Source organism: Cyphellophora europaea, assembly GCF_000365145.1.
Source record: "Cyphellophora europaea CBS 101466 unplaced genomic scaffold supercont1.6, whole genome shotgun sequence".
NCBI lineage: Eukaryota > Fungi > Ascomycota > Eurotiomycetes > Chaetothyriales > Cyphellophoraceae > Cyphellophora > Cyphellophora europaea.
This window is the reverse complement of record NW_008481812.1, coordinates 599,823-615,733: the sequence shown is the minus strand read 5'-3', so window position 1 is coordinate 615,733 and position 15,911 is coordinate 599,823. Positions and strand designations below refer to the sequence as shown.

At 56.5% G+C, this 15,911-nt stretch overlaps 7 protein-coding genes across 7 annotated transcripts; 3 read left to right on the top strand and 4 right to left on the bottom strand.

The window, feature by feature from the left end:
* Positions 1–90: 90 nt before the first annotated feature.
* Positions 91–1,665, top strand: HMPREF1541_06439 (uncharacterized protein; the record flags this gene model as incomplete). Its single annotated transcript, XM_008720771.1, has 1 exon — positions 91–1,665. The coding sequence occupies one exon, from the start codon at positions 91–93 to the stop codon at positions 1,663–1,665; it is 1,575 nt and encodes a 524-aa protein (XP_008718993.1).
* Positions 1,666–2,411: 746 nt separating this feature from the next.
* Positions 2,412–4,640, bottom strand: HMPREF1541_06438 (uncharacterized protein; the record flags this gene model as incomplete). Its single annotated transcript, XM_008720770.1, has 3 exons — positions 2,412–2,926; positions 2,974–3,107; positions 3,157–4,640. 3 exons carry the CDS (start codon positions 4,638–4,640, stop codon positions 2,412–2,414), a joined length of 2,133 nt encoding a protein of 710 aa, XP_008718992.1.
* A 493-nt stretch (positions 4,641–5,133) lies between these two features.
* HMPREF1541_06437 (uncharacterized protein) lies at positions 5,134–6,411 on the top strand (the record flags this gene model as incomplete). Its single annotated transcript, XM_008720769.1, has 1 exon — positions 5,134–6,411. One exon carries the CDS (start codon positions 5,134–5,136, stop codon positions 6,409–6,411), a length of 1,278 nt encoding a protein of 425 aa, XP_008718991.1.
* A 339-nt stretch (positions 6,412–6,750) lies between these two features.
* HMPREF1541_06436 (uncharacterized protein) lies at positions 6,751–11,269 on the bottom strand (the record flags this gene model as incomplete). Its single annotated transcript, XM_008720768.1, has 2 exons — positions 6,751–7,915; positions 7,971–11,269. 2 exons carry the CDS (start codon positions 11,267–11,269, stop codon positions 6,751–6,753), a joined length of 4,464 nt encoding a protein of 1,487 aa, XP_008718990.1.
* Positions 11,270–11,776: 507 nt separating this feature from the next.
* HMPREF1541_06435 (uncharacterized protein) lies at positions 11,777–12,479 on the bottom strand (the record flags this gene model as incomplete). The annotated part of the gene is made up of 4 exons (XM_008720767.1): positions 11,777–11,971; positions 12,019–12,128; positions 12,177–12,235; positions 12,346–12,479. 4 exons carry the CDS (start codon positions 12,477–12,479, stop codon positions 11,777–11,779), a joined length of 498 nt encoding a protein of 165 aa, XP_008718989.1.
* Positions 12,480–13,887: 1,408 nt separating this feature from the next.
* On the top strand, positions 13,888–14,964 carry HMPREF1541_06434 (uncharacterized protein; the record flags this gene model as incomplete). Its single annotated transcript, XM_008720766.1, has 1 exon — positions 13,888–14,964. The coding sequence occupies one exon, from the start codon at positions 13,888–13,890 to the stop codon at positions 14,962–14,964; it is 1,077 nt and encodes a 358-aa protein (XP_008718988.1).
* Positions 14,965–15,253: 289 nt separating this feature from the next.
* HMPREF1541_06433 (U6 snRNA-associated Sm-like protein LSm5) lies at positions 15,254–15,788 on the bottom strand (the record flags this gene model as incomplete). Its single annotated transcript, XM_008720765.1, has 3 exons — positions 15,254–15,286; positions 15,338–15,401; positions 15,706–15,788. The coding sequence occupies 3 exons, from the start codon at positions 15,786–15,788 to the stop codon at positions 15,254–15,256; spliced, it is 180 nt and encodes a 59-aa protein (XP_008718987.1).
* Positions 15,789–15,911: the final 123 nt, after the last annotated feature.

Genomic DNA, 15,911 nt, shown 5'->3' with positions numbered 1-15,911 from the left:
AGTCTGACCTCTCGGTTCGAAGGCTGGACTGATCGTTTATCCCACCCGGGTCGCCATCTCAGCCCTGGAGACGGAGTCCATCGGCCCAACATGAATAAGTCAATTATCGAACGTATATTCCCTCACTCTCCTTCCAATGTCCTGCCTCAGTACGAAGATGAGTCCCCTCGTCGTGCCAGCTCCAGCAGCTCCTCCAACCATATCTCCCTAAGAGACTCGACCACGACTTCTCCTGTGTCCCCAGCGTATGCTGGACGCAGCGTACTCCAAACCGCCCCACTCAGCGCGTCTGTTGTTCACCATGATGACCCCTTCCTGCCTGTTGAACGAGCGGCCAAATCTCTTGAAAGAGCACTACAGAGTCTGATCGACGCTCAGTCCGACGCATTGGAGGCCACCATTCCTGAAGAGCCCCGAGATGACGGTTCCTCCTTCGGTAGCCCCACACCTACACCTTCGCTCACGCCGACACACAAGCATGAGCTCGGCCCCAAGACGATGCCCATCAGGCAGCCCAGGCCGAAGAAGCCTTCGCTACGAAGTGCAAGAAGGGGTCTTACGAAGACCATGCAGGAGTTTGCCCGGTTGAAGGGCGAAGAGCTACGAATTGCAGCGGCCGAAGCGCACAGCCGCGAGCAAGCCTTACAGAAAAGCAAGGGATACGAGGAGAAGCGAAAATCGCTCGACGTGGCGATGCAAGCTGCACAGGGTGAAGAACCCACCGCCGGTGCCGCTGCCCTCCGCTCCGAAGCGTCCAAGGTCGAACAAGAGATTCACGAATTGGAGGCACATCTCTTTGAGCTCCGGACTAGGCATCGGCACCTCACTGCTCAAGCCGAACAGTATGAGAACACAGTTGAATCCAATCTCAGCTCCTACCGCCATTCTTTGTCGACCATCGAGCGAGACGTACGGCAGTTCCTGCGCCACCCTCCTGTACCCTGCAGCCTCTCTAATTACGACGAAACCCGCTCGACTCGTGGCGGCATGTACGCCCTCAAAGCCGACCGGCGCACGCTCGATATGGCGCAGGAACAATGGACAGCCGAGCAGGCGCTGTTGGAGCGGCGAAGGACCAATGCCGAGCGGGAGCAGCAAGCCCTCCAGCAAGGCGCCGAACTATGGCGCGCCGCAACCGAGCGGATCAACGCATTCGAGAAAGGCCTCCGACAGCGAGTCCAAGCTGGCGATCCCGCGACCGGTGACCATCTCACTCAGAGCCTCGACGAGCTCATGGCCTCCCTGAAGACAGACATTGCCGTCGCTGAAGAAAAGAACTGGCGACTCTTAATGGTGTGTCTGGGGGCCGAGCTAGCCGCCTTACGCCGGGCTCGCACAATCCTAACAGGCGAGGAGCTACCTGAACCACCAGCCCAACTACCGCCACAGACGAGCGTCGAAGAGCAGACCGATGACGAATCAGGCGACCCGCCTCAAGATCTGTTGAATGGAGGAGGAAGCCATCATTTCCGAAGTCCCAGCGTGGGCAGCAACCAGAGCTTGCAGGACACATTGAGGCAATTCAACGATACTACCGACGAAGGCAAGGAGCATGCGAGGAAGCCGGCCATTGCCGGTGCCGGTGCCGCGGAAAACAAGTTGGCCCACCCAGGCGACAGCGACGACGATGACCCAGGCCCGGACTTTCTCGTGTCGCGTACATAAGTGACCGTTGTACGAGTCACGACTTATGGTCTTGTCTGTAACATACCTTGGCAGACAATATTCTAAAGAAATCAAGATGGCACACACACACTCTCTCTCTCTCCCTAAGGCCCCGCAGTGTGCGTCCGCACTCTCCATCCGCCTTGCTCACCGGCTTCTCCTTTGCGTTTCCCCCAGCGTGATAGATAGCTGCCTTCGTGTCCCTGCCCTGCCTCGCCTCTGAGAGGCTAACCAAGGCGAGGAGACAAGTACGGCATCGTAGCAGTTTTGGGACTGGCAACTCACAAGCAAGACATTTGCGAAGACGATGAGCGAAGAATTACGTACAGCACAGCAGGGGGACGCAGAGGAGAAGGGAAAGAAACGAGTGACGATATAACAACAACCTGGCTTCGGGAAACAGTGCGACACATCTTCCCTGTCTCTTGTCGCTTGTCATCGTCGTCTTCTGTAGCGTCGTCGTCATCGTCAACGTGGCTGAGAGGCCGACCACGTCGCGTGCCATATGTATAGTCAAGCATGAAAAACGTGCTCGTGTGTGCCTGAAAAGAACCCCCCAAAAAAGGCGCCATCGCTATGCCTACCTACGCCGTCGCCCATTTTTTCATTTGCACGCACTGTGCACCGACGCCTCACCATCATCCGAGGAGGTTCAATCATCCGAGTGATAGACCCCGATCGACTTCTCGTCCCCCTATCATGGCCGAATGCCATTCGGATAGAGTGAGCTCGCGGCGGTTGTCACGCTATAACAACACGCCCCAGAAGCCTCTGCCGCCACATACACCTAGCGCTCCCTGGCTCGGCGCCCAGGTCAAGTTGCTAACTTCGAAGCCACACTCCCACGTCGCGCTGGGCCCCCGCTCTTGGCCAGTGCCTTGACCCTGCGCGGTCCCACCGGCGACCTGCTGCGTCCCCGGCGCGGCAGGCATCCCTGTCACACCAGTATTGTTGCTGACAGCGGTCATGAGGTCCCAAAGAAGAACGCAGCAGTCATCGCCGCCGGATGCCAGTAGGCCACGCTGGGTGTTGGACCACTCTATGCAGTTGACAGGACCGGCGTGGCCTTTTAGTTCGAGAAGTGCTTGGCCAGGCTGGCGGACGTCAAGAACGCGGATCACAGACGAATCTTGTGAGAAGGTAGCAAGTAGGTGGGCATCGTTCGGAGAGGCCGCGATGCGGAGCAAGGGTGGTGGATTAGCAAGAGCGGAGGGTCCGGAGCGAGTGGGAGAAGAGGAAAGGTTCTCGGGCGAGACATTGGCTATTGAAGCGTCAGTAGAGGAAAGGGGGATTTTAAGGGCAACAAACAATTCTTATCGCCAAGATTTTTCTCTGATGGCTCATAGATGATGGTGCTGTGCTCGAGGGAGCGAAGGTCGAACATGCGCACGGAACCATCAGCGCCACATGAGACGAAGACATCAACGCTATTGGCGCAGAACCTACCAGACGTCAGTATGTGATCAGATTGACAAGCGAAAAGGAACTAACCGGACATCATAGACTTCCTTGTCGTGAGCAATGAGTTGGGTTTTGGCAGTCAGAGTAGGAATGTCCCATATTGTACAAGTGGTGTCGATGGACGAAGTGATGATGAGTGAAGGCTGTACTACATTCCAGTCCAGTGAGGTAATTGGTGCCGTGTGTTCTGGAGATTTCGAATTGGACAGCAATGCTAGAGGAGAAAGCTTTTGTATATGGTGATCTTTGCGTGAAATCGAGCTAGAGTAGGAGGCCGTTGGATCAGCAGGAAGAGACCAAAGGCGGAGATGGTCTCCAGAGGTTGCGAGTAGATCGGTAGTTTGCTTATTGGAGGATGGTGGCTCCCACAGTATCCGAGTTACAGGGTATGCGTGAGTTGCTTCGGCGGTCTTGGTGAACTCGAATCCTGGATCACCCATTGGATTATCGGGGTCGGGCTGCGCTACTGAAGCATCCAGCACCTGTATGTAGTTGTGGCTATCTTCGAGGTAGCTTCCGATCGCAACTTTCCCAACAGCACCTGTGTTCGATCTCGGCGGCCACTTGCACCAGTCTGCAGCGTACATGGGCCACTGAGCTACATAGTTGCTCGTGGTCGGGTACTGCATTATATCGGTGTCTTGAGTCAGAGGGGGACTGAACGGTATGTTGTCGGACAAAGTCGTGTCGGCTCGTGGCCTGATATCCGCCAGACCCAACGGTGAGTACGAAGGCGGCCCTTGCGGCGTGTGCGGAACGTAGTTGGCGGGGGAGCCATATTTATTCTGTTCAGGAGTACTGGTGAATGGTTTGTATTTCGTTTGCTCCATCAAACCAGGACTTGATCGTGAGTAGCTGTGGGTGTGATTGATAGTGGCTGGCCGCTGTTGCTGTTGCTGTTGCTGTTGCTGCTGCATTTGCGTAGATATCTGGGGCAGATTGGGTAACGAAGGAAGCTGGGGCGCCGCGCTGTTGCTGCTCAGCATCTGTGGTCTGGCTCCTTGGCCGCCTGGCTGTAGTGAGCCGGGCATAGGGGCGCTCGGAGGCGGGTGCCCCGGGGTGGAAGGCAGGACATTTATGGAGACATTATCGCTGGCGTAGGAGGGCGGCGCCCCGTAGTGGTGTACGTCGCTCATAACGCCGCCCGACTGTGGTAGATGTAGATCGTGACCCTGTCCACTCAAGGTCGAAGTCCGCCGTGAATGGAGGTATTGTGAGGAATGAGGCTCGTGGGGTGCTTGGTTGGACGCAGCGTTCGGAGGAGGGGCGGCGCGATAGGGAATGGTCATTCCATTGCCGTTGGGCTGAGGTAGTTGATAGGGATGCTGGTCGGAGGGGAAGTAGTTGTTCTGCTGCTGTTGCTGCTGCTTTTGCCCCCAGTTGCTCGTGGGCGACCCGACGGAGTTCACGGTCTGGCCGGCACTGTAAATGGCGTTGGTAGCGGCGTAGTAATTATCGTGAGAGGGAGAAGCGTCAGATAGGGAATATGAGTGTCGGGGTGTGTGAAAGGGCATAGTTTTGGTCCAGCTGACATTTGACAGGGTGCATCAATGCTTTGGGCCTCGACAGGCCAAAGTGCCCTGCTCGACTCGTGCTGGCGTCTGTGCCTGACGCGCCAAGCTCGGGCATGTACACGCCCTAACCCTACCACGAGAACGGAGTAAGAGACCTCACTCTCCAAGCTGCCGGTGCACTCCACGCCTCGGTATCTTGAGATCCTTCTCTATACAACCTAAGTCACGCTTGAACTCCGAATGGAAGGAAGTTTCGAGCAGTAGCGACTAAACGTTAAATGAAGGTGTCAGTGAACCTGGCATCCCGCACTGCTCGTTCAGAATCTCTTGGTATACTTCAATCTGATGCCGAGCCTGGCTCGCCTAGTCCTTACTCCAGCTACAACTCCAACTGGTTCCACATACAGACATATCCTGCTGAGACATTCTTTCCAACACACACGACCTTTGCTTCTAGAGCGAGTAGCCTCGTACACGGTCAGATACATTCGCAATGGCTCCCATCGATACCGCCCCGCGGGCCCTGTTCCTGTTGCCCGCGCTGTCCCTGCCACTGAGCAGACCTTCTCTGCGTACGGCATATAAAGGAACCTTCGAGGCTCTACTCGCAAAGCTCAAATCCAAGCTATCCAAGGACTCGATCTATCGTCTCGACATCGCTGTGGCCTTGTCCACTTCCTACCCATCTACTGTCTCTACCTCCCGGACCGCGCTCTTTCCGGACCTCCAGACTCTCATCCAGGAAACCTACACCCTCGTTTGCCTCACCGCCGTCTCTGCCGACATCGACCTCGACATCCCCGGCGGCATTGACGTGCGTATCATCCTGATTGACCCCGCGTCGGCCACCGAGCAAGCCCACATCTCTGGTCCCCTCATCACATTCCCAACACTCCTTTCCGCCCCACCGCCGTCCCTCATCTTCAGTACTGAATCCGAATCCGGAATCACCCTTGACAAGGCCTTCATTACGGCCTATCAGTCCATCCACCGTTCCACACCCTCCATCAGTCGCCTACCCTGCGGGCCATCCCTCACGACCAGCATTCCTACTTCGCCTCTCCTTGCCAGCACCTTCCAATCCATCACCACAGCGCCCACACCCCCATCTCAAGTCCACCACTCCGTCGCCGTAGGCGGCACCTTCGATCACCTGCATATCGGCCACAAGCTCCTACTGACCGCCACCCTCCTCCTCGCCTCCCCAACCCCGCCGAGCCAGCACCGTACCATAACGGTCGGAATCACCGGCGACAGCCTTCTCACCAAGAAATCCCACGCCGCGGTCTTGGAATCCTGGAGCACGCGCCAGCAGCGCTGCGCGGCCTTCATCGACGCAATCCTCGCCTTCCACAACGACACCGCCTCTCTGCGCTCCACCAGCGAGCAAGACGAGCTGGGCCCCAACGGCAAAGTCGTACGCGTGACGTACACGCCGCCCACCGGCGCGAGCGGCCGGCCAGCCGACAGCGCCATCACGATCAACTACACGCGCATCGAAGATCCATATGGCCCCACCATTACGGACGAGAGCATCTCGGCGCTGGTGGTGAGCGCTGAGACGCGCGCGGGCGGAGCAGCAGTCAATGAGAAGCGGCGAGAGAAAGGGTGGCGGGAGCTGGAGGTCTTTGAGGTGGGCGTCTTGGATGCGAGTCCCGGCGAAGGTGACGACGAGGCGGACGGAGAAGATGTGCGAAAGGGGTTTGCAGGGAAGATCAGCAGTACGGAGATCAGGAAGCGGTTGGCGGGCCAGGCGGAGAACGGCACGTGATGTATGACAAGACACTTAGTCAATGAAGCATGTATCAGAACTCGACAAGCAGGGCGGGCGATGTGCTTCATCCGGACCAGGATGACCAGATACAGACAGGAGTCGCACAGGAGTCGTGTAGCCAAAGAACTACAAGTCATGTCGCGGCCAAAAAATGCAAAAGACTTGTTGCCTTGCACTTTCGCCATCCAAACAATTGGTTTTCTAGCTACTCTGATTGAGGCTGGACCTGAGCATCCCTAGCGTACTGGCCCATCACCCAATGTCAACAGTCATTACAAAAAAAACCACATCTGCGGTCCATTCACTTCAATATCCCTCAAGCTGCTCGCAATCGTCCTAGCCCAGCACCCTGCCGGCCAAAGCGTTGCCGCTTTCCTTCGTCTGTGTCTTTTTGAGACCCTTTCCGGCCTGGATCTCGCCCAACAGACTGCCAATATTGGCCCCGCCGGAGGGCCTTGGTGCGGCGGACATTGGTGGCGGAGGCGGCGCAACACCACCTGGTGGAGGGGGCGGCGGTGGTGGAGCGCTGGGTGCTCCCGCACCGGGCATCGGCGGGGGTGGGGGTGGAGCACTTGGCGCGCCAGAATCGGGTATTGGTGGTGGCGGTGGGGGAGGAGCAGCAGGGGCATCGGAGCTTGGGAATGCGGGAGGCGGAGGCGCGCCGTTGACGGGTGTGGCGGGTTTGCTGCCGCTGTTGTCCATGGCAGAGAGGGGCCGAGGAGGTGCCATCGTGCCAAATAGGATTGAGGCAAGGTGCTTGGCAGAGCCGGCGGCAGGAGGGTCGGCTTCGTCGTCAGACGAGTCGTCTTTGTCCGAGCCGGCGGCAGACCACTCGTCTTCCTCAGGTCGGCGGCGGGACTGAGGGCCAGTTGGCTGGTTTACGATAGGCTTCGCAGTTTCTTGCTGAGCAATGCGGTGGAACGGATTAGTGGAGGGCAGATCCTGAGAAGCGGCGGCGGGTGGTGAGAAGGGCTGCGTTTGAGGGACCGGAGGCGGAGAAAAGGCAGGGGCGGCTTCGTTCGACTGAGATGCGCGCTTGAAGTAGGGGTTGCGAGATTCTTCGACGGCAGGACCCGGGCTGGAGACGGGAGTAGGCTCGTGCGTACTGTCACCCGATGATGGTGGAGGGGGTGCCTTGGAGACCGGTGGTGCTGCTGGAGGTGGTGATCTCGTGCTTGACAAGACTTGGCTGGTTGCAGGCGTGCTCTCTTGTGGTGTAACCTGTTCGGGTCCCTCGTCGTCAGACGAATCGTCGTCGTCTAGGCTCTCTAGCTGCCGCTGCAGCTCAAGCTCCCTCTGACGAGCAGCTTCGATCTCGGCACGGTGAGCAGCAAGCTTGGCTTCTTTGTCCTTGGCTTCTTTCTCGGCAGCCTTCTTGCGAGCCTTCTCTTCCTGCTTTTTGACCTTGCCGAGTCTCACCTGTTCTTCGAGAGCCTTGAGTCGATCTTCAGCAGCTTTGCGCTCTTTCTCGACCTCATTCTCTTGTTGCTTGGTATCGGATCTAGAGCTCGTCAGTATCTGGAGAATGGAATCGGGCCAAACCAGAAAGCACTTACTCAAGGCGCTTACGCTCGGCTTCAGCGGCATCCTGCTCGGCACGAATCTCACGAGCCGCCTGCTCTTCGGCTTTTACACGGGCTGATGCCTCAGGGGCTCTACGGTCGCCGAAGTCATTGCTTTCCTGTCTGGATTTGCGGACGGGTGGTGGAGGTGGCTTCTTCGACGCCTTGGGACTGGCAGCCTGAGGACTGGCTGGAGCAGGCGCAGGTGCGACTCCTTCGTTCGCCAGACGTTGCTGCCGCTCCTGCTCCCGTTTGGCATCTTCAGCCTCGGCCTGTTTCAGGCGTTCCTCACGTTCCCTCTTCTCGCGCTCCGCACGCTGAGAAGGAGTCTCGCCAGTATCACCTGCAGGTTTGAGACCAGCGGCTGCCATGCGGTCCTGTATGCGCTTGAGGGCCTTCTCTTTGGCCGCGGCTACGCGGTCTTGGGGAGAGAAGCTAGAAGAGGACGCCGTTTGGCTCGGTGGCGCAGGACGGGTAGCGGGATCGGTACCATTCGTAGAGCTGGGTTCTTCACGTGTGGATGCAGCTCGCGGTGCTGGTGATGGACGGGAGCGTTCCTCCTTCCGAACCTTAGCCGTTCTACTGCTGCGCTGGAGGTCGAAGATGAGTTCCTTGACTTCTTCTTCAACACCGAGGCCTTCCTCCCATCTTCGCTTCTCATGCTCGGAAGCGGCGGTTTCGCCCTCAATTTTCAAACCATCTTCAAGCCCTGTGGCGAAATCCTTGACGCTGTCTTCCACGTCACGGACCACGCCCTCGTTGCGCTGCTGTTCAGAGCGGATCTTTGACTGCTCTTCTTCAAGTCTGCGCTGAGTGGCGGCTTCGTCATCGGCAGCAGGTGCAGGGCGGCCAGCCATCTCAGCAGCTCGTGCCTGCATTCGGGCTCGAGCTCGAGCTTTGATGCGGTCAGCTTCGGTGACCTGGCCACCAGGCCCGGTTCCAACGATATTAGAGGCGCTGTTAGGATGTGCCTTGGCGTCCTTCAGACGGAAGAGCTGCAGTCGAGCTTCAGCAATGCCTTTCTCGATTGCACGAACCTGAGAAGCAAGAGCAGGCACGCGGTCTTGGTGCCGCTGTAGTTCGCGTCGCATAGACCGACGCTCTGCTGCAGACTCAGCACCACCAAGCCCTGCGTTCGGATGGGTATCGATATCGTCTTGGAGACGTCTGATTTGGCGGAAGAGATCTTCAGCTTCATGTCTGTCTCTCCTGTCCATAATATCATCGTCATCGGCGGCATTTTCGTCCCGAAAGTCAGTGGCATCCAGGAGCACCTTCGCCTCCCGGATTTTCTTGCGAATCTGATCAGGTGTCATATCGTCATACTGACTGTCCGCTTCCGACGATGGTGCCGGTGAAGGGGTCCTGCCGCCACCACCAAGACGCCTGCGAGCACTCGAGCGATAGCCCACTGAATCATCGTTGTTGCGGAACACGGTTGCATCCTTGCGCCCGAATGAAGGAGAGCTGGCACCTCCCCTGAATGTGTGCTCTTTCAGATAACTGACTCCTGTCCGTTGCGGCTGCAGAAAAGCACCAGATGACTTTCGAGCGTCGGCATCCTGCGAAAGCAAGCCTTTGACTTTGTCGATAGAGCTATTGAAATTCCTGGTAGATGGTGGCACAAGCTCTGGGGGTAAGCGAGCTGGAACAGGATAGCCGTTCAGCTTGCGGTACATCAAATGCATGGCTACCGCGAATTCGTCCATGTCTAGCCGCCCTTTGTTGTTGGGATCTGCCAGGGTCCAAATTCTCTCAAGCTCCGATCGATCAAGCCCGCTTTGGCCCATGAGCTCGATGGCTATATCACCTGTTATATGGCCTTTACCGAAGCCATCCCAGGCGCGGAAGAGATCATCATAGATACGTTTCTCATCTTTAGTGATAGCCCAGGGAACCTTAGCCGAGCCAGCAAGCCCCTGAGTTGTGAAGCCGCCCTCGCGGCCAGCTTGCGGCATAAGTCTCTGCTTCAATGCATCAATATTGGGCAAACCACCTGCTGGCGCATTGACAAACCCCCACTGTCCTGGGATGCCCGTTGGCTGTGCCTGGAGCGGGCCGGTCTGCTGGGGCGACATGTTGCTCTGAAAGCCAGTTGGCATCGGAGGCATCGGAGGACGCGGCCCACTATAGCCTGTCGCCTGCGGGTTACCAGGGAATCCTGTTTGCTGCGGCTGCATACCCTGCTGGTTCTGAAAGCCTTGTGATGCCTGTACACCCTGCTGGTTCTGGAAGCCCAACTGTTGTCCAGGGAAGCCCGTAGCTTGAGGCTGCAAACCTGGCTGGAAGCCCGTGGCTTGATTGTAGAAACCGGTGGGTTGTGAGGTCAGTTGAGTGAGCAGCTGCGAATTCGAGGGCTGCTGTGGTGTAGGCTGCTGAGGAGCCGGGGGAGACACAGCGTTCTGGCGTAAGGGCGCATCGAAGTTTGGGGCATTGGATGATGGTGCAGCAGGTGTTGGACGGTCGTCAGGGATACCAAAGGAGATGATATCAACCATGCTGGAGACTTCGTTCTTCACCTTATCGGGTAGAGTTGCAGGCAGCTCCTTGCCGGTCAACCTCAGATTGCACAGGTACATGGCCAATGCAAATTCTGGGAAGAGCAATTGGCCTGACTTTGTGGTATCCGACAAAACCCAGATCTGCGACAGGGCGCTGCCCGGCAGCTTTGATCTCATTAGGAGGTCTCTTGCCTTCTCACCGGATAATGCCTGCTCATCGCTCGCAGCCGACTTAAAGAGCTGTTCGAACTTGGCTTGGTCGGTCGCAGTGATGAAGGATAGTCTGATATTGGGAATTCTTGCAGAGCTCTTAGACTCGGTCTTCGAAGGCGCAGGCGCGGAGGATGGAGCAAAAGACTGGGCGATCGCGGAGCTTGTTTGCTGTGGTCTGACGGGCGGTGCAGGTGGTTGTTGCTGAGCGAACTGTTGCTGTTGCGGCTGCTGCTGCTGCTGCTGCTGCTGCTGCTGCTGCTGCTGCTGGGATTGAAACTGGCCAAATCCCGTTGGTTGTGGTTGCTGAAACTGCTGCGCTTGGTTCTGTACAGGGAAGCCGGTGGCCTGTGGCTGCATCTGAGGGGTCTGGAAGCTCTGCTGCTGGCCATATCCCGGAAATCCTGTCTGCTGTGGCTGCATGGATGGTCCGCCGAAGCTGGTAGGTTGGGGGGCAAAAGGGGACTGACCAGAGCCAGGTTGGAACTGCTGTTGGTTGTAAGAAGGGTTCTGACCGAAACCGCCTGCGCCGGGACGGGCGCTGTTGGCGCCGCCCATGAAGGAATTGGACTGGCTGTACATGGCGAGTAAGTGGACTATGCAAAAAGGAACGTAAAAGCAATCATGGGAAGTGATGAGATGGTTGCTCGAACCAGCTCGACCTGGGCAACTGGCGATGACACGCGGGCAAGCGTGGCTGATGGGCTCGGGCTTGGCACTGGGTCCCGAGATTCAGCCACCAGCTTACAGAAGTACTACGTATCTTGGGGGAGAATGCTGAAGATACAGCAAGACAGCTAGAAATCTGCGAAGCCAGAAAGCAACTGATGGCTGAAGGTCTTGTATGAATTTGGTCTGCTACGCAACCGCAGGTCCCGACAAGAGTGAGTCGCCGTTTCGCGTATTTTCCAGTTATGCAGGTTTCGTAGTTGTACACGGATATCAATAAAGCATTCCCTTTCCCCAGATTCCCATATGCGTTTTGATGTTCGTTGTAGAGTAGATCATGCTCGTGATTCTGAAGAGAGCTGCTGATTGCGAAATCGGCAGAATCTCACCAGTTCACAAGCTGTCGAGCGGCAGGCCACGTCAAGCATTGCCCTGACCTTGGTTCTCCTGAGACATGCGAGTCAGGTCGTACGAGGTCTTGAAACGGCGCAAGAAGATCTCAAGATTCTTGATGGCTTCTTCGCAGGCGACCTTGAAGGCATCGACAGGACGCATGTCTGACTTGGGGTCGACCTGAACTCGGATAATGACACGGTTGTCAAGAGGATGAGGGCACTAGGTAGTCTTAGCGGGAGTCACAGAGCTTGTGGAAGGATGCATACTTTGTAGGCAGCGAAGGTGACCTCCGGCATAGCAAGGAGAGAGTCGCGAATTAGGTTGCCCATGGTATGATCTTCCGCGCGTAGAGTGAAGATCTCGGTATTGGCAGTACCTGAGGGGTAATTAGCAGAAGTGGTTTGGAGTAAATCGCAGAACGTACGAGTATCAGGCTCATGCTCGACTTTCTTCTCACCGGGCTTGAGAGTCCAGAACTCGTGACTGTTAACAGTGTGTTAGCTTTCGGCAATGTAAGATATCAACATGTCAAGCAAAGGAAGGATGTCGCAACAGGTTGTTCCAGAGTCCAGTTATTGCATGAATGCACATACGCCTTGGGAGGGTCGACGGTCGCGGAACGGTTGCGTACGTTGTGTATGTTGATGTGGTGCGCGTTGGCGGGGTGGTAGTTCCAGCGGTTCGTATTGCCAGGCGCCGCGTGGCCGGAGCCATAGTCTGCCTCCATCTTTTCTGATAGATGAACACGTCGAATCAGGGGTGTCACAGTAGATTTTGCAGGAGTCTGGGCCAAAGTGTGAAGTTCGAGGTCGAGGTGTCGCGTTGCGTCGATGCCGGAACTTTTTGGTATTTGGCGAGGCTGCCGACAAGGAGGAGCAAGGGATCATCTGCACCCAGATGACGCGCACTCAGGCACCGACTCAGGCTGGCACTCACCGCTCAGGGATGTCAGCACCAACGTCATTGCCTCTACTGTTGGCGCAGCCAAGGTATGGTATGTTCTTCGGATGTGCAGTCCAGCGATGCTCGTCGACTAATCTAGGATTAATGCCCGAGGAGGCTGTCGCCGGGATGGTTGGGGTGGAGGACATTCTGGTGCTCGAAAAGAGGTAACTGCGCTTCAAGTTGCGGTTGCCGATGGATTCAGAAGACCAGTTCAAGCTCAAGTACAAGATGTGCTGTGATGCGGATGCTGCTTCGAGCTCCGAGCGAAGTTTCCGGCAGACTCACAGTGCCAAGGTGGCGCCGAGTCGCGCTCGACAGGCAGGAAGGCACAACTCGAAACGGTCCACCGACTTCCGTCAGGACCCCAGCTGCAGGCGTGTCTGGAACCGAGTTCCAACATCATCCAGTTTCCGAAGATGTTGTGTGCCAACCTGTCGTGGTGCCATCCTGCGTACGTGGTGGGATCATTTCGGTTCCTGGAAGGTGTTCTCCCTTGTCGTCTCGCAAACATTCAAGGGCGCGTCCGTTGCATGGCTCAGATCCAGAGCGTTGACCGAAAAGATGCTGACCAGGAGAACAATAAAAGGCTACATACCGGTCTGGCGCGTTCATTTTGCCTCCTTCAACAGACTACTCCAAAGCTAGTGTCGTATCGTCGCAATATATCCCAGAACCAGCCTTAGGACCCAAAAGCAACACTGAGAATCACCAATTTCTCAAAACCAAAAGAGAGGACGATGAATGTAGAGTTACAAGAAGCACAAAGAGCACAACTGATCTTGAAGACAGGTGGGTGTTGACTGGATCACACTATACCGTATACACGTTAGCGTCTGGGCATTTCTGCCCGCCACACCCCGCTCACTTCCCACCAGTCACTGCAGTCTTCATCACAAAGGCATAGGTACCAGGGAATAACCTCCCGCTGAAGCTGAAGCCGCGCTTTGGGCCTCGGACTGCCGCCTGGCACCAAGGTGTACGAATCGCCTATCCACCCTCTAGCGTATGATGGTTACTTGGCCATGAAACTGCAACATCTACCAGGCTTGATCCGATGCCGCGGAGATCTGTAAGCCTAATAGGACCCAGTCTCTCTTTCGTCGGAAGTTTACCGAGGTCGGCCACCGCTGGGTATAAGACTTGACAACCCTGTCGTCCATACAGAAAGTAGTCCCCAGGAGGTATTCACAATGTTCGAATCGACGCTTCGAGCCGACTATCCGTGGCTAACGGCAGGTGCACCGATTGTGATCGGCGCCCCTATGATGCGCATCAGTATGGCAAAACTATCGGTAGCAGTCTCTGCGGCAGGTGGTATTGGATTCCTAGCAGCCGGCTTCGATTTGTCCGGTCTTTCGGGGGATCTGACGCAAGTGAGAGACCTTCTCAAGAGCATCACTATCACGACCAAAGATGATATTCTTCCGATAGGTGTGGGCTTCCAAAATTGGGGCGCAGACATGCAGCTTGCGATCAATGCCCTGGCCGAGCATCCAGTTGCCGCAGTATGGTTCTTTGCGCCGAAGCAGCTGAGCGACCTGATGGCCTGGACAAAAGTGATTCGAGAAAGCTCGGGCGGGCGCACCAAGATCTGGATACAAGTCGGGACGGTAGGAGAGGCGCTGGAGGTGGCGAAAACTTCCAAACCAGATGTTCTCGTCGTTCAAGGAAGTGACTCTGGCGGCCACGGTATTGCCCAAAGAGCTAGCATCGTAACCCTATTGCCCGAGGTGGCAGACGTTCTTGCCAAAGAGGGCGTCAGCACCCCCCTGATCGCCGCCGGAGGCATTCTAGATGGTCGTGGATCAGCCGCTGCGCTTGCTCTTGGCGCAGATGGTATCTGTCTAGGAACCAGATTGCTTGCTTGCGAGGAAGCGGTCATTGCCAAAGGCTATCAGGATGAAATACTCCGAGTGAGCGATGGCGGCGTCAGCACTGTCTCCACCAAGATCTACGATGCTGTCCGCGGCATACAAGGCTGGCCAGACGCATACACGGGCAGAGGAGTCGCCAATCAGAGCTACCTAGACCATCTTCAGGGCATGGATGATGTGGAGAATGCTGCTTTGTACAAGGGAGCCGTGGAGCAGGGCGATGCTGGCTGGGGCCCCAGTGGTAGGATGACCACTTACGCTGGTACTGGCGTTGGCCTGGTCACGTCGGTGAAAGCTGCGAGGGAGATTGTGACTGAGGTCCAGAGGGATGCTGTGTCCATCTTGAGCAGAAGTGCAAGTAGATTTGCGCAAGGCTTGCGCAATAGACTCTGAAAGCCTCGTGGCTAATCTTGATACGTCGAGTACGTCTTTCTCACCTCGTCTGAACGAACGAATTGGTCTCAACATTATCTACACCCCTCACATACAGGTGTTGTTCGCCAGCTTGATCAACCTTGCGCCCTGATACTCAGGCCAGCGCGTTTGCTTGGAGTGTTGCCACGAAGGAACTGAACGCGCCCAGTATTAACCAAGTCACTGCCTTGCGAGACTCCGCCAGTTGGAACCGAGTCTTACTTTCTCCACCAGCCCGGAACATCATACTTGCTGGAACCGCTCGAACTCATGCAGAGGGGCCCTCCCCGCCAGGAATGAGCTACAGCACATTAGTACCCCGTACTCCTGCGACAAGCATAGTCGCACTTACCATGCAGATATTGTTGCCGTTCAGCAGGATCTTCGGCAGTTTCGTCTGGTTTCCGTTGTAGTCACTGCGCATATTGTCAGTAAATCTGTAGAGCAGAGCACTTGCGGCAGTCCATCTTCAACCATCCGCCAAAGCTCAGAAGTCTCCAGATACCCCACACAGTTCTGCGAAGGCTCGGGCACGCCCAGCGTGCCACCACGAACCAACGCTTTTCCGACCGTAACCCCGAAACACCGAGCTCACATGCTACCGCAATGGCCTCTAAGCGGCACCAACAAAGCATCCGCACGCCAGCATCATTTGCGCCCCGCCTGCGCCCCACCCCAGTCCCTCTATACGATTGGTAAGGAGATAAAGACGAAACTTACAATTCAGTAACATCTTCCAACACCATGTTGACATAGTCGTCAAAGCCCAATAGCGTGCCCGCAAACTCCTTGTCGCCCTTCATGACCACCCACATGCGGGAGCCGACGCACTTGTCAATGAGCTCTGCGCCGCGTTAGCCGGCGAACACTGTAAAAGGCAACGTACGAATCGCGGCCGAAAGATCGTGATGTGTGAGAGGGGGGCG